The sequence below is a fragment of the Coloeus monedula genome, assembly GCF_965178545.1.
Source record: "Coloeus monedula genome assembly, chromosome: 2".
In the NCBI taxonomy this organism is placed as follows: Eukaryota; Metazoa; Chordata; class Aves; order Passeriformes; family Corvidae; genus Coloeus; species Coloeus monedula.
This window is the reverse complement of record NC_138782.1, coordinates 88,762,422-88,780,392: the sequence shown is the minus strand read 5'-3', so window position 1 is coordinate 88,780,392 and position 17,971 is coordinate 88,762,422. Positions and strand designations below refer to the sequence as shown.

At 39.2% G+C, this 17,971-nt stretch overlaps 1 protein-coding gene across 1 annotated transcript in view; it reads left to right on the top strand.

The window, feature by feature from the left end:
* CD109 (CD109 molecule) overlaps positions 1 to 14,184 on the top strand; it is a gene marked incomplete at both ends in the record, with an annotated part of 66,547 nt that extends 52,363 nt beyond the window's left edge. The window contains 6 exons of the mRNA XM_082303024.1: positions 1,383 to 1,538; positions 1,624 to 1,689; positions 6,767 to 6,903; positions 10,958 to 11,114; positions 11,527 to 11,629; positions 13,994 to 14,184. Of these exons, the coding sequence (XP_082159150.1) occupies positions 1,383 to 1,538; positions 1,624 to 1,689; positions 6,767 to 6,903; positions 10,958 to 11,114; positions 11,527 to 11,629; positions 13,994 to 14,184 (810 nt within the window). The remainder of the gene's footprint in view (positions 1 to 1,382; positions 1,539 to 1,623; positions 1,690 to 6,766; positions 6,904 to 10,957; positions 11,115 to 11,526; positions 11,630 to 13,993) is intronic.
* Between the last annotated feature and the right edge of the window lie 3,787 nt (positions 14,185 to 17,971).

Below are 17,971 nucleotides of genomic sequence, written 5' to 3'. Positions count from 1 at the left end.
ATCATTTTGTTCTTCCATAGTCTAAACTGTTTTGATCTCAGAATTACTCCAGTGTCTTCCTAGATGCCTTTTTTAATTTGTAGAAATGACTCCATAGTTTTTTAGTTAACTTCTAAGATTGCTTTAAAAGAGTTTATTACATAAGAAACTTAATATATTGTTGAACAATAAGGAGGAAAGTGTTACGTTGCATATATGATGCTTTATAAATTAGGGTGTGATAATTCACCATAATCTGTATACATGGTGCAGTTTACTGGGAATTTGCAGTTGCTAATCAGCTGATCTTTCTGGATTTTAAGAAATCAGTGAAGCAGGTCATCTCACACAAGGATGTGGCATGGGAAGGAGAGTGGGTATGTTACCTGTTAGAGTAAAAAGTCAGCACATGCTGGCCCCTTAAGGTATGGTACCGTCACTATGTTGTAGGGAATGAATTCCTGTTATGTTAGAATTTTGTTACTAGAAGTGGCCTAATAGTAAATCAAGTATCTGTATGTCAAGCCTGAAAGGCCAATTTCTTCACTCTGACTGGTTAAAAGTAAGTGCAAAATGAACTGCATGAACAGCAAAAATCCCTGAGAAGATTAGAGACATTAATTTAATTACTGTATTTGTTCCCAGAAAATAGTGGATGTTAAAATTCTCATTCCCTAAACTGTGCTGGACCAAATGCTCAAACTCCGCCTCTTGTGTTCAAAACCTGGAGAGCTAAGCCTACAATCACACACAAAGGTGAAAAAAAAGAATTTTAGGTACATATATGCCAGTGTGTTTGTAAGTATATTTTGCAGTGGTTAAACAATTGCACAAAACCTTTGGATCAAATACAGAGTGTAAACTGGGCTGAAACCCTTTGAAATTCTTGTTGCATGTCTGATAAAATTAATTTCAGCCTTTTTTTAAAATAAATGTTAATAATTTTTCAGACCTGTAGCTTGTCAATGATGAACGCACCCTGAACAACTCCTCTGCAGTACTGAATATTTAATGCATAGTCACTAAATAAATCTAGGAAGTAGCAGTATCGTTACTTTCCTCTGTGTTTTTCTCCATGGTTGGTGTGGTGTGTAATCTTGACTCTTGTGTTTTTCAGCTTGTCAGGTGTTCCAGGTACCTTGCACAAGAGGAAAACTTCCTTAGCTGGGTCCCACCTCATTTTCCATTTCCACTGTAGCTAACTTCTTGCCTTGTGTTGGTATCTCTCTTTTGTGCTGGGACCTTCCAGCCAGGGGAATCCAGAGATGTGGAGATGGCTGCATGAAGACTCCAGCATAATCAACAAATGGGTCTGTGCAGGAACTACAAGCTCCCCAAGGCATGGTCTGTGTGCTGTGCCAGCTACTTCTTTTCAATACTGAAGGGTTTGTTTCTCTCAACAGGACACAGTGGTAGCTCTACAAGCCTTGAGTCTATTTGCAGCTCTCACTGCAGCAAGCAAAACAGAAATGGATATAACAGTGGCAGCCCCTTCTTTGGAAGTGCCAGAAACGTTCTCAGTTGATACTCGAAACCGTTTCCTGCTTCAGGCCAAGGAGGTACTGTAAAAAGTGAGGAATACTTTTGTAAAGTCTGCTGACCGAAAGTACTTTGAAAATACTGGTTTACTCATCTTTCTTCCAGATTCCCCCTGCACAACAAATGACAATTACAGTGTCAGCGGAGGGAATGGGATTTGCTGTTTTTCAGGTAGGCAATGCAGGCAATCAGGTAGGTATTCTTGCTAGAAATATGCTTTCTGCAAGGAAGGTGTATTTTGGAAGGTTTATAGAACATGTTAATAGGAACAGTCTTCCAAAATGTCTTAAAACAGTAGCAAAGCAGTTTACTAATTGAGGAATACTGTGAATGAAATATGGGCATATTCACGTTATTATTCTGACAAGTGGTCTGGCCTTTTAAGTAGTGCTGGATGACTGACAGTTTTGGGGCACTTCCATGGGCCAAAGCTCTATCAAAGCAATCCTCTCCTCCTGTGGAACTGCAGTGTCGATTTGCAAGACAGAGGACTTCAGTGGTACACTGGCAGGCACAGATTTCAGAGTAAAAGAGGTGTGTGGACTTGGCAGAAATGCCTCATTGAGAACCTGTGGTAAACCATAATAAAGCACAGATCAGTAGAGAACAAGATTGCACTGCTAGTTATAAGAGTTTTCCTTTTATTGAAATAGAATGCAACAAAAACTAAAAATAAGAGATTATTACAGCCAGGTTCTCTAGCAATTTTTACAGTGTTCTGAAATAGCATGAAAAACAGAGTCAAGGGATCCTGCAAACTACAAATAATAACAGACACTTAGCATCAACCGAAAGTGAGGGCGTGGCAGAGAGTGGAAGGAGAAATACCATATCAGAGGAAAACAGTGTTGGATCTAAATTGATATGGCCAGCAGTGAATCTCACTTCCCTGGTGCCCTCTCCATGATAATGGGTTGGAACCACACAGGTGAAAGAGAAGGCCTTTGAAAAGCTACAAATAATGCAGAAATACTGGTCTCTGAGCATGAGAGACTCATTTTATTCAAAGTGCAAACTTAAAGTTGCCGACTGTGTCGCAAAACCAGAGTTCCTACTGGACTCCTAGTCATCCTTGAGAAAACTGACCTAAGGCCACCTTTAATTGTCTCCATGTTTTATGCCAGGTCAGATTCCATCTCAAGTTCCATCCAATCTGTCCTTCACTTTAGTGTTCTTACGCATCTGGGAAGCAAAAAACGCCTGATGATGGTTGGTAAATATCTTTATCTTTGGGATAAAGACCTTTTCAAAGAAGTCTTCACAGGTGCCTTTCAGCAGTGAACAGCAGCTGGACATACACCTCATTCATTCACCACCAGTCTGCAAAACACACAATGCCATAAATCACAACCCATGTTTATTAATTCCCAGAAGTTTACAGCAAAGTTCAAAAGTTTCAGAGGATGATTTAGATTTAGGTTTGTAGGCCAAGACAGGAATGAACATCTCAGCAGGACTGCGTTACCACATCTGTGGTTTCAGTTGGTGTGTGTGGAATGTAACAAAGTGGAGCTCCAGAACAGTTAAGACTACTTAACCCTAATAATTGTTGAGAACTACTCCCTAATACTAAGTCAGCTAATTTGTCAGGTGAGCTGATCAAAAACTTTTCAGCAAATTGTTTCTTGCTGGAAGACACTGATACATTGAAATTTCATACATTTTTTGAAAACACCTTGGTTCCAGTTATGTTATTTCCAGCAGGAAAATTTTACATTCAAACCAGCATGTCTGGTGAAGACTGGGCAGAAGTCTTCCAGCAAGAATAGCCAGTTGACTGTGGTGGGAGCACTCCCTGGGGGTGTATAGTATCAGGGTTTAAGTTCCCGGTTCATTGCAGGAACGTGGAAGTGTGCTCACAAAGAACTGCTGTTCAGGAACCAAGGCTAATGAACCTTGTTCATTTAGGTCACTGTGCTGTCACCTCTTTTCCTGAAGCTTTGAGTCATAGATGCTGTGACTTGATTCAGAATAGTGCATTTCACACCCTGGAGCAGTTCCTCCAAAACCTTGTCTTTGCCGAGATCAGTTCTTTCCTTCTGCTTTCTTCGGCAGGTCTGGTATTCTAAAAGAAAGAGCACTGAGGACATTGAATGAGATTTCTCTTTTTCCCAGACGCAAGCTAGGTCTGGATCAGATTTAATAAATCAGATAGCATATGACATTGCAATCACATTTCTTCAGCTGTGTTTCATTGTATTGGGCCTGCCAGAGTACAGTGGTAAGAATCACTGTTCTGGGATTTGACTTTCTTGCCAAATGTAGCATGTCAAAACAGTAATTCATTTAAATATCACACAACACAAGATTAAATCCATTAATGGAAACGTCTGCTTTCCCAACAGAATGGATTCTTAGGAAAAACCTTTTTTTTTTTTTTTTTTTGGTGAAATCTCACTGTCTGTGTGTGCAAGTTGGCAGTGCATTCAGTCCTGATCCTTCAGGATCTCATGAAATGTATTTATTTTTGGATATTACGATTGCAAATGCAGACATTTATTTACAGCTTTTTGGTCCTGCTGTCAACCAAGTTTCCTAGCTCATCTCTCCATTATGTGAGTGTATACCATGGGTGACCTAAGACACTGACTCTGCAAGAGGGAGGAGAGGATGGGTTGGGGTATTATGAGAGAGGCTCTAGAGAAAGGAGTCAAAAAAGCAATCTTCCCTAGCAGGCCTGCTGAAAATCTTGAAAGAAACACCTCTCTCCTGTCTAGAATGACTGTGAACTGTTCTTGACGCATGACTAAAATAATTGGCATGGGCCCATGCCTTCTTGGAAGGAAGGAGAATGCTGCTGAAATCCAGAACTAGCAACTAGGGGAGGGTGGACAGGCTCAAACAAGGGTGGGTGTGGGAACCTATACCCATACTGTATCCACCCACCTGTGGATAGGTGAACAAGATCTCCTTGATCTCCTGATCAGATGTAGAGAGAGGGAGTGAGGAAAAACCCTCGGAATCCCCTGTTACTCATTACTGGAAGCACAGACTATTTTTTCCACTCAGTGCATTTTTACTAGGCTTATGCAGGGAACTGAATGTTATTTAGTATGATGGTACTGTAATAGGTACATGATGAAATCCACACTTATTTCTGCATTACCATTTGAATGGATGTTAAGTACTCAAAGAGGGACAAAAAATATTGGAGATCTTTTCATTGAATTCACATCCTCAGTCAAGCTCATTTATGCTGCTAGTTGAAGAAGGATAGGCATTGATTAAGGCACTATAAATGTACCGTATTTTTAGAAGTGTAGGGTAGTTGATAGTGTCAGCTACTATTATAAGCATCACTAGCTTTTAATTTTCTCTCCTTGGGTCTCTCACCAGAACTGGTTGCACTATTCACAAGACTGGACCAGTTCTGCCTTTAGCTTTGGCAGTTGTGTTTTAAAAGTTAAGGAATGCAGTTGGTCATTTTGTTAATTTAATGTGAGTTTCTGTATAATAGCCTTCTCTCCTCAAAGTGAGTGTGTATATAAAAGAAGGCTTTAATTAAACTCTGTGTTGTGAAAACATTTTCCTTCATTGTCAGGAGAAATCGGGAAAAGAAATTCAGACCATAACAGCAATAACTTACTCCATGAAAATACTAGCTGATTGACCTGTTCAGTATGTGGTTTCAGAACATCCTGCCTTGGCAGTAAATTCTCATTCGTTAGCTTTTTCTGGCAAAAGTTAAAACTGTTTTGTTTCTATGATGACAGATTGTCGAGGCACTGCTTTTTGCATGCCTTTAACTGGCAGGCTTTCTAGGTTGGTTTCATCCTTGGTACTGCCTTCTCCTGTGGAGCAGTTGTATGTGATAAATCTTCACAGTTGCCCTGAGTGCCCGTACAGAATTGGCTCTACACTCACACAACGTGCTAAATTCAGCAGTGTTGGACAGGGCAATGGGAAGTATGTGTAGAGATTGAAAGAAGGAGCATAGTTTTTATATCAAGAAGTGAGAGAGGCGGCAGCAAAAGCAAAAATCAGAAATTAAAGACTCTGTTTGCACAGACCTATAATTGACTTGCTAACCTATAACTTGGGACAACCCTCTATCATGCCTTTAAATTTGGATTGACAGTTTTCTGTTTGCTACCTGAAACCATTATAGAAGGACTGTGATTTTTCAGAAGCACTCTTCATTCCCTTTTCTTTAGCCAAGCAAAATGCATGTTGGGGTCTTGCAAGGGGATTTTTGCCTCTTTCTACTTATTTTTCTACTAAAATCAAAGAAGAACCCTCTCACCATGCTTTGTGTTTTATCTGGATGACTGAGGGAATGGATAATGATTGTTGTCATGACAATCTGGTGAAGTTCTCGCTGACTGAAAAAGGGGAAATATAAGACCCATTTTTAAAGTGGGGAAAAAATTAAGACCCCAGAAGCTACAGGCCAGTGAGTCTTGCATTGGTGCCTGGCAAGATCATGGAGTAGATCCTCCTGGAGACTGTGCTAAAGCACATAGAAACTAAGGAGGTGATTTGTGACAGCTAACATGGCTTCACTAATGGCCAACTGTGCCTGACAAATTTTTTTGCCTTCCATGACAGGGTTACAGTATTGGCAGAGGCGGGAAGAGCAGCAGCCGTCATCTGTTTGGACCTGTACAAAGCATTTAACACTGTTCTGAGCATCCTTGTCTCTAAACACAGGCTGAGAGCTCTGTCCTTTAGATAGACCAAATCTGTAGTTTTGTCTTTGTACAGATGAACCAAATGATGAAACTATTTAACTGTAAGAAGGCTGTGGTATTCTGAGTTTGGAGTAATGTGCTATTCCTCGTCTGGTTTGAGTGTGTGAATGCAGTGACATGAAGACCGATGACATATTCTGTACATACACTATGTATTTGCTCTTGCTCTGCTTTTATATACAGCCTCTCTTTTAACCTGCTTTTATTCATTCTTTTTCGCACTGTCAGAAAGTAACTCACTATAAACCAGCAGACAGCTACTAGGGAGAAAATTGTTGGTTGGCCTCCATCTCCCTTGTGTTTGCCTCAATTGTGTCCTGCTAATTCATTGGTTCTGCTGCATTTTGAAGTGTTCGAAAAGGATATTTTTTTCACAGAATTCCTATGGAACTGATGTGCAGCTGTCAGACTTGAGTCTGACTGTCAGACTCAGATTTGAGTCCACATGTGTTTTCTCATCTGAACACTCCTCTGGTGTTATACTGTTAGCAGCTTAGTCTTTTAAACACTCTGATTTGCTTTACTTGTCACCTCACGTCTGTACTTGAAATCCACAGCTCAATGTTGTGTACAACACAAAACACACCGATCAGAGGCTCAGATCTGTCCAAAATCAAGAAGCCTTTGACTTGAATGTTGATGTAAAGGATGATAGAGACGATAAAAACCATTTAACTTTGAATGTGTGCACAAGGTAGGTAAATCAGTTGGAGCATCTTATACGCATCTTTGTATATACCAATTCTAGATTACTTTAAATAAACTAAATTATCCATTCGTTCATATGTATTTACTAATGTATGGGATGTAAATGTATAACTGAAGAGAATAAAACTTGTTTGCACAAATGGTAGTAGTTAAACTAAGAAGCAATTCATAAGTCAGTTTTTTCTGGCCAGGTGATATTTTTTTCCTGGTATGCATAAAGATGGAGGTATGTGGAAAAGTTTGTATGAAATACAAGAAAAAAACCTCAAAGGTTTCTTTGGTGCAAGTGCTTCTGGGCTATAGGGATGAGTGTGGACAGACTTGAAAATTGAACCAGTATCTTCCACATTCTAACTTGTAGTAGCAAACTGTGACAAGTGCCTGTTACTCTTACCTTTGAAGAAAAGAATCCTTTGCTTTTGATAAACTTTGCTCAGAACAATTCTAGCAGGAGTCAAAATCCATATTTACATACTGATAAACTCACATTGCCTTATTGTGCAACTAACTTTGTGGTCTTTCATTTACCAGTATTAAAGAACTTGGTAATAGAATACAATACATGATTCTAGATTTGAAAGAGGTGAAGAGTTTTCCACTCAGGCTGATTCTATTCTTTTTGCTGAACGGGGAGGGGGGCAGGAGGATATGGGAGAGTGTGTGCATCTGGGATGATGTTTCTTGTTCAGTAATCAGCTACTAAGAATTGAGCTGAGACTGCTCAGGTATTATCTTGGGAACCATAGAACAGCCAGCTGGTGTTACCTGGATAGAATCTGGATCACGTGAGAATAGGCAGCATTGAACTGCATATTCCTAGGTCAGCCAGTCAACCAAGTTATTTCTTTGACTGCTTTGTGCCTCCATTTTGCTTGCTGTGGAAGTGTTCATGCACATATTTAAAAGGAATATTTGAAGGTGTTTATTTTCTGGCAGTTTCTTCAGTATGCACATCCTATTGAAGTTAAAGACCACTGCATATTTCATACGAAACCCTATAGGGCATTTTATCTCTCTCTATATATTTATGGTTTTTATCTTCTATCTTTTATTATCAACAAGGATGTTGTTGAGATGACTGTATTTGTTGTATTTAAGGATTTCATCTGTTTGTGAATACTTCCTCTAGAAACACTGTTTTCTTCTTGTGACATTATAATGGGTTCCTTGTAAGTGCAAGATTTGCAAAGTACCACCTAATCCACCATGATTACTGTTACATGCCTTTCATCCATGCCCTCTTTTTACTGTTTATTTAAACTTTGTGCACTGTGTGCCTAGAAATATTCTTATACTCTGCCTACTACAACAGAGCTGTGACTGGAGATGGAGCCTCTAGGTGACACCATCATACAAATAATCAGCTATAGAGAATATGATTTCAGTACAGAGGATTGATTTAATTTAGGAAATAGCCAGCAGGCATAAAGCCAGAGCTCTGTTTGTATATGTTTCTGGTATCCAGTTCAGTGACGCAGATGGTGGGCAGAGACACTAGAATACATGAGAGCTCTTGAAACAGAAGGGGCTTGTTCTCTTTTAAACTTTTCTATGAAGTCAACAGTGTTCTAAAGTGTAGCACAAACTCCTGATATGTAAAGGGCTTACATGCTGGGTTTGGGGTAAGTCTTTTCTGAGCAATCTGACTTTCTAGCTAAGACCTTTTACTTAAAAACACGGAGAAGAAGTGCTCCATTTCTCTGGGAAGTCTCTAGGGTGATGATGCTTTAATTGCAAAGTGTTCAAAGAATAGGGGGAAATCTAGTGACATTAAAAAGCTGCCTCAACTTGGAACATTTAGTTAGTTCCAACATTAGTTGCATCAACTCTTATTGTGGAAAGTGGACTGATACAACTTCGAGTAAGTCTGTTTAAATTGCTTAGGCTCCGGCTTCATCTCTGATTGCTTAGCTTGATAGACTAGTCATCTTCCTCTTCTTTTCCCTATAAATTGTATGTATAATATATGCATTATCTATATTCCTAAATTAGTTTAAAGTTCGTCTACTTACGATCTTTTTAACATGATGTGGCTTTCTAGTAGAGAAACCAAAAGAGGTAAATACGGAAAGACTGTTGAAATCTCAACGAGTGGGTATGTATAGTCTAGCTATGGGTATGCATCTAGCTGTGGATGTACATAGTCAGGTACTGAAGGCTTCAACTTCACAATTCTTTCTTTAATCTAGAGAATATCCACCTTCTCTCATCCAGCTTGATAGTGGTTGGCTATGGTCATCTTAACTGGGTATAATTTATGGCACTAGAGCAGGTGATGCCTCATTCAAATTGAAGTGGTTCTTGGTTAGAGGAGCTAGCTCACTCTCTGGGAGGCAGTGCCAGTTTTTTCTCAGTCTTACTGCCTGCATACCTTTTCCAGGCATGGGAAACTGATTGCTGATGGTTCCATTTACTCTCTCATTTCTGCTTTCTGCCTACACTAGCTTGGTGTTGTTTTCTCTTCTTTGCATCATCTGTGAGAGGGTCTCACCCTGATCTCATATTGCTGAAGAGCAGATACATAAAGTTCAACTGAAAACATTATGAGTTTTCTTCAGGCAGAAGTTTCAAGTCTGTCGTTCTCTTACTGGTCATTCTTGCATGATGATTTTTTTTTCCTCCTTTTTTTTAAGAGACTGTGGAGTTGAAGAGATGGTACCACAACCCACCCCCAAGGCTGCCTCTCCTCCTTTTTGAGAGGCCTTTTAACTTCTAGGGATATATCTAATTCACTTCTTGACAGTACCAAGGTAGTTTGGTTGCCTGTTGGTGTTTTAGTAGCACCCCAGGCTGGCTAGACAGCTTGGGTATTTTATTCCCCTCTTATTGGTAATTATGCAGAAATAATTACATCCAGTTCCAATTCAGTTATTTGTTTTCAATAGCAGCTACTTTGGCACAGCACATCATCGAACAGATGGTTTCATTTGTTTCTAATCTTAGGAGCCAGCTGAAGTCAGCAATTGTGCTGTATTTCTTTCAAAGTTGTATCTGCCTTGAATCAGCCAGGCTTAACAGCATTGCTTTGAAAGCAACTCTTCTCTTATATATTTTTTTAACTACCCAGCTCTACAAAGAAATAGTTTAATTACTTTCAATACTGCCAGGGTTTTGAAATGAGGATTGGAGACGCTTCTATTCTGGCAGAACAATAACAATTTACCTGCCATGCTAAGGCCGGGGAAACTTCTCTGCTACCTGCTTTATTTAAAGCAGTAGAATCTTTTGCAGGTCATTTAGGTGACACTTGTAGCACAGAGCACCATAAATATATTTTGATACATCTGTTAGGCACCATAGTGTGCAAGGCTTGCTCAATAGAGCAAACCTTTCTACTCCAGCATCTGGTTTTCACATTGGAAGAAGATGTAATAATAAGCGTTATTTAGGAAAAAAGAAGGGACTCGACTTATTAAATCTTTTTCCAAATATGGATTAATAACATGGCTATGCATTCTAAAAACTGAAACTTTGAGAAATAATTTGGTGATGACTTTGTTAATGGAACCATCAATCTCTATGAAGAAAATAGAAAAAGGTTTGGGAGACTTCTTTGGTGTATACACCTGTATTTTGGCCTCCAAAATGAATAAAAGCAAAACAAAGCATGCATAAGAGGAAATATATATATTTCAGTACAAGAATTCCTACAGCAGTTAGTTAATTGCCTCTTTGGAAACATGCTTAATTGAAATAATTTCTCTGTATTTGTAATATAAACTTGTAGTAATAGATGCCGATTGAAAGTTCCTCTTGATGTTGGTGTAGTCTCTCATATGATTCATGTATTGCAGTTTTCTCAGTGCTAAACCAGCTTTTGCATATGTGGTTAAAATTAACAGGCAAAATAATTGAGAAATTAATTATTAGCTCTTTATTATTAGAAATTTCCTTGGTAGCATTTTGTTCCATTTGTTTCCTAAATATTCTTAAGCATTATTACTTCGTTAGTTGGGATTTAAAGATGATCACACGTTTTCTTTGGAGAGTGGGCTACTGTATTTCTACTAAAAGTATCTTTGTCTCTGTGCTTTGAAAAGGTACTTTGGCTCTGGCACGGCTTCCAGAAGTGGTATGGTCCTCATGGAGGTTGGCTTACTCAGTGGTTTCTCTCTGTCACCAGATTTTGTTCCATTAGACAAGACAGTTAAGAAGACGGAAAAAGACAATGGAAAAGTCAACCTATACTTAGACTCTGTAAGTTGGAAGTAACAAAAAAATGTGTTTGTGGTGATGTTAATCTTCATTCTAACATTGTTAGGCTTAAATTTGGAACGACATTATGATTGTATTCTTTGGGGAAATCAACATCTGCTATTTATGTTGAATTAATAGTTCTTCTATTTTTTGGTGAGACTGCTTGGATAGGTGCAACTCAATTGTATTTGTAAGGGGTTTCTGAATTAGGCCTCTTAAAAATCACACATAAGAAGGCAGACATTTCAAGAAGTCTGTAATTTGACCAAAAGACTGCAAATGAGATAAGCGTCTTCCTATGCATCCTGACTCTTAAGCCTTTAGAAATGGACTACTGCTGAGCTAAAAGTCCTTACCTCTTCCATGAAGCCACCATCCCCAGGGTTCTCAGGGTGTTTCTCTTTTTTTCTAGCTAAACGAAACACAGGTTTGTTTGGATATTCCAGCTGTGAGAGACTTCAAGGTGGCAAATATCCAAGATGCTTCAGTGGCTGTAGTGGATTACTATGAACCTAGTAAGTGTCAGTCATTTCAAATGGGACTTAATTATTCAGAAGTTTAAAATAAAGTTTTTTCTTGTAGAAATAGGAGAAATTTTAGTGAAGAGAAAGCTGCATTGAACTGTAGTCTTTTTGGACATGAACGTGCCCAATTTGCTAACAAGTAGTAGTGTTTTCCCATACCTGTTGTCCTAATGGGTTGGTTCCTCAGTGGGTCCAAACTCTGGCCCAGTGTGTTCCCAAAACTGTCAAAATGAAGCAGGAACTTCACTGTGATTCACTTACCAAGTTAATATTTACCTCTCGAGTAGCTTTACCATCTGTTTCTTACTTAAGCTAAGAGTCCTTCACTGGAGAAAACGCCAATGTTTTGACTTCTGTTGTTACCTAAAAAAGGGGTACATTGGAAAAACAGTTTCAAAGGGGGTTTTTTTTTGGGGGGGGGGGGGGCATGGGGAAGTTCGGGTTTGTTTGTTTGGTGGTTTTTTTTTTTTTTTTATTGGTTGTTGTTTTGTGGGGTTTTTTTTAGTTGCTTCTTGTTGTTGTTTTTTTTTTTTTTAGTTTGTTGTTGTTTTGTATGTGTAGCATGTGTTTTAGAGATGGGCAACAGTGTACAAAGCTCTTTGGCAAAATTAAAAGCAAGAAAAAATTACAGGCTGCTGGAGAGGATACTAGGTTTTCATTGCATGAACCACCTGGTACATTATTAAGGATTTGGGCTTGGTTTGAGATAAGGCATAAGAAAGTTGTACATTTTTTTAGCACAATACAATTTTTTCATGTTTCTTTAGCACAATACAAAAGACAACCAAATATGTGTGCTACTTTAGCTAGATGATCACATTTAATCTATATAGGCTGAAATTCTTGTTCATTCACAGAATTTTAAAGTAAAATAGGAAATTGGTCGTTGTAAGCACACTCACCATTAATTAGAGCATGTTTTAAGGGCTAGTGGCTTAAAAAATTACAGCAAGTTTTTATTTGAGAGAAACACATAAGATGTAGAATCTATGGCCGAAATGAATTTGCAGCTCCTAGGAGAAGAGCTCAGGGCCACATCTTGTATAAGAATGCTATTAGATAGGCTAATAAATATGTGTATTGTAAAGTCACAGGTAAGTTTTTATTGTATTTAAATAAATTCAGTCCATAAATTCTCAGTTAGTAATATTAATATTAAGGACCAAAATTCATGTTATGTAACTGGTGCTGCAGTTTCTTTAACTTCAAGAAAATTATTTGTGCAAGTATTAGTTTACAAGACCCCATTCCTATTACTATATAGCATAGATATATTATTGGTCAACATATATACGTATGCGGTGACTGAGTTCTTCTGGGTGAACTCCATCCTGTCTAATACAGGCATGTGCTTTGATTTTAATTTATTGTTTTCCGTCACTGTTGTCGTTGGTGACCCAAGCTACAGGGATATATTTTATGTGATGATGACAGTCAGATTCATGTCATATTCAGAGCTAGGAAATGTGTAGAGGTCTCCTGCTGTGGCATTTATTGATAAATGTGATTTCGTTGTGGCAGATAGCACAACTGGCGTAGGTGTAAGAGCTGGTTTGGACGCCGGAACAGCAGTATTCTCTTACCTCACTTTTTAGAAGTAGTCAGGTGTCACTTGGGTAACCATTTTGGCCTATAAAATTACATATTTTTAAAATATCCTGAGGCTTGTAATGAAACTGAATATCATTTCAGTTTAAAAATGCTACTACTAAAAATAGAAGTTGCAAGGTCTCTAGTTGGAAGGAAGAAAAGAAAAAAAGCCACTGTAGGAAACTGCAAAAGCTTGTTCTGTGAGCAATTACCATGCAGTGATGTTTCTGAAATGAGTATGATTTTTCAGACTTCTAGTCTGGCTCTGTAGCAACCCTTTGGGGAATAGGAGAGTAAAATACAAGAGCAGGACGTAGGTGACGTAAGCAGTCCCAGATTCAGGAAGTGGAAGCTCCCAAACAAGATAGTGAGAGAAAGCATCAGTTAGGAGAGAGCTCACTCTTATTGTTCTAGCCAACAACCTGCCAGGTAAAGCATCTGAGTTCCTTTGTTATGTAGGTAGGGGCAAAATTCCTTTAAAAAGGTTTGTCCAAGGTTTGTGAACAGATGTGTCTAATAGCTGAGATTGAGTCTGTGAGAGTGTGCCTTTCATCAAGCATTGGTCCGAATACATTGAGGTGTTCTGGGTGAAGAAGAAAGTTTAATGACTGGGCCTAAATACCAACTGTGGGAAGTGTTTTGCAGTGTATGAGGAAGTCTGCATCAGAGTTTAGTGCATCCTTTAAAAGTGATTTCTTTTTGAAGCTGTGTTCTTGGTCAGTTTTCAAAGTTCATTAACTAATGTTAACTAACTTTTCTGAACAGGGAGAAGAGCAGTGAGAAGCTATAATTCAGAAGTAATGCAAAGTATAACCTCTTGTGACTTCTGTGAAAACGACTGCAACCTTTGCCACCGAGATGGTTCTGCAGCCTTGCTTCAGCACTCTTCATTGGCCTCCTTGTTCTGTGTGCTCTTTGTCCTTCATGTAAACTTCCTGTGCAGTTGGGTGCTGTAAAAGGAAACTGATTATGTTTCACATCTAAGGTTTCCATAAATTATCCAAAGAAAATTTTATGTTCAGATACCAGCCCATCTTTAGTGATTACCATGACCAAACTCCTGCTGTGTTCAGGGAGAACTGGGCTGGCCCATATGGTAAATTTCTGGCTGTGCCAGAAAACTTCTGTAAGTGTCTGCTGGGAAAACCTTTCCAAGTGGTAGTTTCATCCTGAACTTATTTTCTGAAGAAGCACAGAATTACTGAGAAAGCAGTGTGATAAAATGTAAATTTAGCTCCATATTCCCACTTTGTTTTTACCCCAGCTGTGCTTGTTTTTTAGGGATGCATGTTAGTTTACCGTGCTTTTCCAAAACACTATCTGCTTCTCCATTAGGGTGTTGATAAGCAATGATAGGAGCTTGGTATCAGAGCTCACTTTGTTCTGTTCTGAAGATGTGACACTTAAAATTAATACTGAATTTCTCTGTGTGCTCTCATGGGACATAATATGAAAAAAAAAAGGAGGAGCTGGCTTCAGAGCAGATCCAAGAGCCAAAAAGTACTGCATTTACAAACTGCTGAATGCTCCAGAAAGTTGTCAGTCTTCTTTTTTTTTAATAATGAGAGAGAAGGTGGATTTTTTTTGTCAATTCATAAGCTAATCCTGCTTGAAAATAAGGCCTCAGGATATTCTCATGCATTTTACTCTGAAAGGCTTTTTACTGTAAATGCATCAAAGAGTGTTTTTCAGACTTCATTTTTCCAGGGTTATACAGAAACAAATGCAATTCTCCTTCCATATGAGAATGCTGGTGTCAGCTGGCATATATTTATGGCCAGATGAAGGAAGGTTGCTTTGAACATGTTCTGGTTTTTGGATGTCTTCTAGAAATGTCACTCTGGGGCATCATTTTTGTCTTGCGCTTTCAGTGTCATCTTGTCAACAGTTCGAGTGGCATAACCCCAAACAGTTGTTTACTGCTCTCAGTGCCATGTGAGTTGGTGGCCCTGGATGTGCACCCTGTTGCTGGTGGTGGGAGAGGCTTTTAGGAGGCATTGGCTGCATAAGCATTCAGTCCAGCCAAACAATTCACATGCTTGCTTAACTTTAAGCGCACCTATGTGTGCTCAAGTGCTCTGCTGAAGTGGAATGGAGGAGAGGGATGGTGAAAAGCAGCAGGCAGTTTTACACCCAAACCTGCTCTTTGCACGTGGAGAGAATTAGAGATCTCTGTAAATACGGAAATGTGTGAGCTTGGGAGCTTACTGCCCCTGAGTGAGTGTATGAATGCCTTCCCTGTCTGGCAGCCAATCTGTCCTTCTTGAACACTGCCTGTAATATCTAATGCTTACTTCTTTTTGATAAAGCAGCCAAGCTGTTACACTCATAGTTACTAAAATGAAGTTAATAGCTGTCATGCTGACTAAAAGAGGTAGAAATTATAATTTCTATTGATTTCCTTTCTTTCATACCTTTTTGAGACGGAGTGTGTTTTTGTGCACATGTAATAATATGGCAGCCACTTTCCTTGAGCAATTTCTAATTTTATTCAATTTTTGCTACTGCTTAAAATGTATATTTTTGTATTTATGCTCATCTGTAATTGTTCACAAAGGAAAATTTGCATAGTAGCATGGGAAGAGGCCTGAACTTCCTGAACTGCGAGTGCCTTCTAATACCAATGTATAGATTTTAACTGCAGAACTAGTTTAGATGGGGTTATTTGTTTTACTTCACCTGTTTTTGGAATTTTCAATGTTTTCCACAAACTTGGGGTTCTGTCCTGTTTCTCAGGCAGAGCTTAGGCCTGGTTATTCATGGTCCATTCAGTGCTTTTTACTTGTCCTTGGTGTGTTTTGGATTTAGCCTTTTGAGTAGTTAATTAGTGCCTGAGCAGAGTGTGTGTGCTGCTCTAACCCACATGAAGTAATGTATTTATTGAAGCCAAACACACTGCTTAGTCAGTGAGCAGGGTCTCACCTTCTGTAAGCCATGTAACTTGGTTACGTGGGTCCAGAGCTAAGAGAAATGAAGATAACAGACTTAAAAAACATCTCTGCATCTCAAATCCTTTATTCATTTATGGGAGCCTAGATCAAACTTCCAGCAGAGCTTCTAATAGGCACATTGGTACCTGATTAATTGTAGGATAAAGGTGGAGATAAATTACTCCTTTGCAGTAGATAGTAGGAATAAATTAGTTCTGTTTTGCATGCAGTCCAATCGTCCTGAATAGCCTCCAAGAAAAACGGATTTAAATTGCTTAGTTGAGTTTTGGACAGTGCAGCTTTTACTAGTATTCCCTTCCATTTGTTTTTGAGACAAACAACACATGTTTTTAAACGACTTTTGGCTGCCTTGCACACTATATTAAGAACTATCAGTCATAATGCACCATGTCAGGGAAATTGTTGGAGTCAGTGAATAAACATCCTCTTTTATTTTACTTTTTTCTCTACAGCAGGCATATTGTAGCAGACATCCAAATCTGCATCTGTATCAAGCTATTTTAAAAGAACAATGTACATTGTATGACTTCAAACAAATGTTTACACCAGGTGGCCTTTAACATTCCTGCATCAGTGCCTTCAGTCACTTTGCAGTAGTGGCTGGTGCTTTGAGTTGCAGAAGATAAAATTTATGCTGTGTTGGCAGTGAATGGAACAGCAGAAATGGAATATTATTTGGCATAGTGACTTTTTTTCTTTCCTCATCATTGTGTGGGAACCTTTACACAAATGCTCAGCATATATATTATCCCCATTGCTTCATAACATCCGTTTTGGATGTTAGGGGGGCCATGCTCACAGCGAAGTTAATAGGAAATCTTGTAGCAAAAAATGTTTTTGAACTCTTTAGCAACAAGGTCTACAAGGAGCTTTAAGGAGTGATGCTAGAAACAGTCAGGTAAAGGTGTTTTGTGGTGAAGCCTTCATGTTGTATTGCCTGAATATTTCTGCTGTTTCATTGAAATCTGAATGTGCTTTGGTACTTCCCCATGCCCTTTTCAGCCATGTCAGTGGACATGGTCTGTCCAGGGCTAGGACTGAGTCCAAAACAAAACTATAAAGCATTTTAAAGGTATTCCCCCCAAATTCTACTTCTGCTGTCATCCATGATCCTGGCTGAGATTTCCTTTACAGGTTTTAATGTGGGTGTCATTTAGAGTTCATCTATACTAGATGCTGTTTTACAGAACAGGGAATGAGTGCTACTTAACAGGTTTAGAGCACTTCACAGTCTGCATGCTGGGCCAGCTCTGTGGCTGGTTTGTTTCCCAGCATGGCACCACCATAGAATCATTTATGTTGGAAAAGACCTTTAAAATCATTGGGTCCAATCATTAAGCTAGCATTGCCAAGTCCACCACTAAACTGCGTCTCCAAGCACCACATCTACATGCCTTCTAAATACCTCCAGGGATGGTGACACCACTTCTTCCATTGGCAGCCTGTTATGATGCTTAACAGTGAAGAAATTTTTCCTAATATTCAATCTAGAACTCCCCTGGCACTAGTGTCAAACACAAGCAGTGCAGGTATTCCCAGTTTGCTTCCATACCACATGCTCCCGTTCACATCACAAGCAGGAGCTTGTGGCTTGTGCGCATCAGTGGCATGATAAAAGGGGGAAGTGCCAGACTGGTGCAGGAGAAGCATGAGGGCCAGATCCAGTGTTTATAGAATCACAGAATGTGAAGGGGTTGGGATGGACGTTCCAGATCATCTAGTCCCAGCCCCTCTGCCATGGGCAGGGACATCTCCCACTAGACCAGGTTGCTCAAGGCCTTATCCAGCCTGG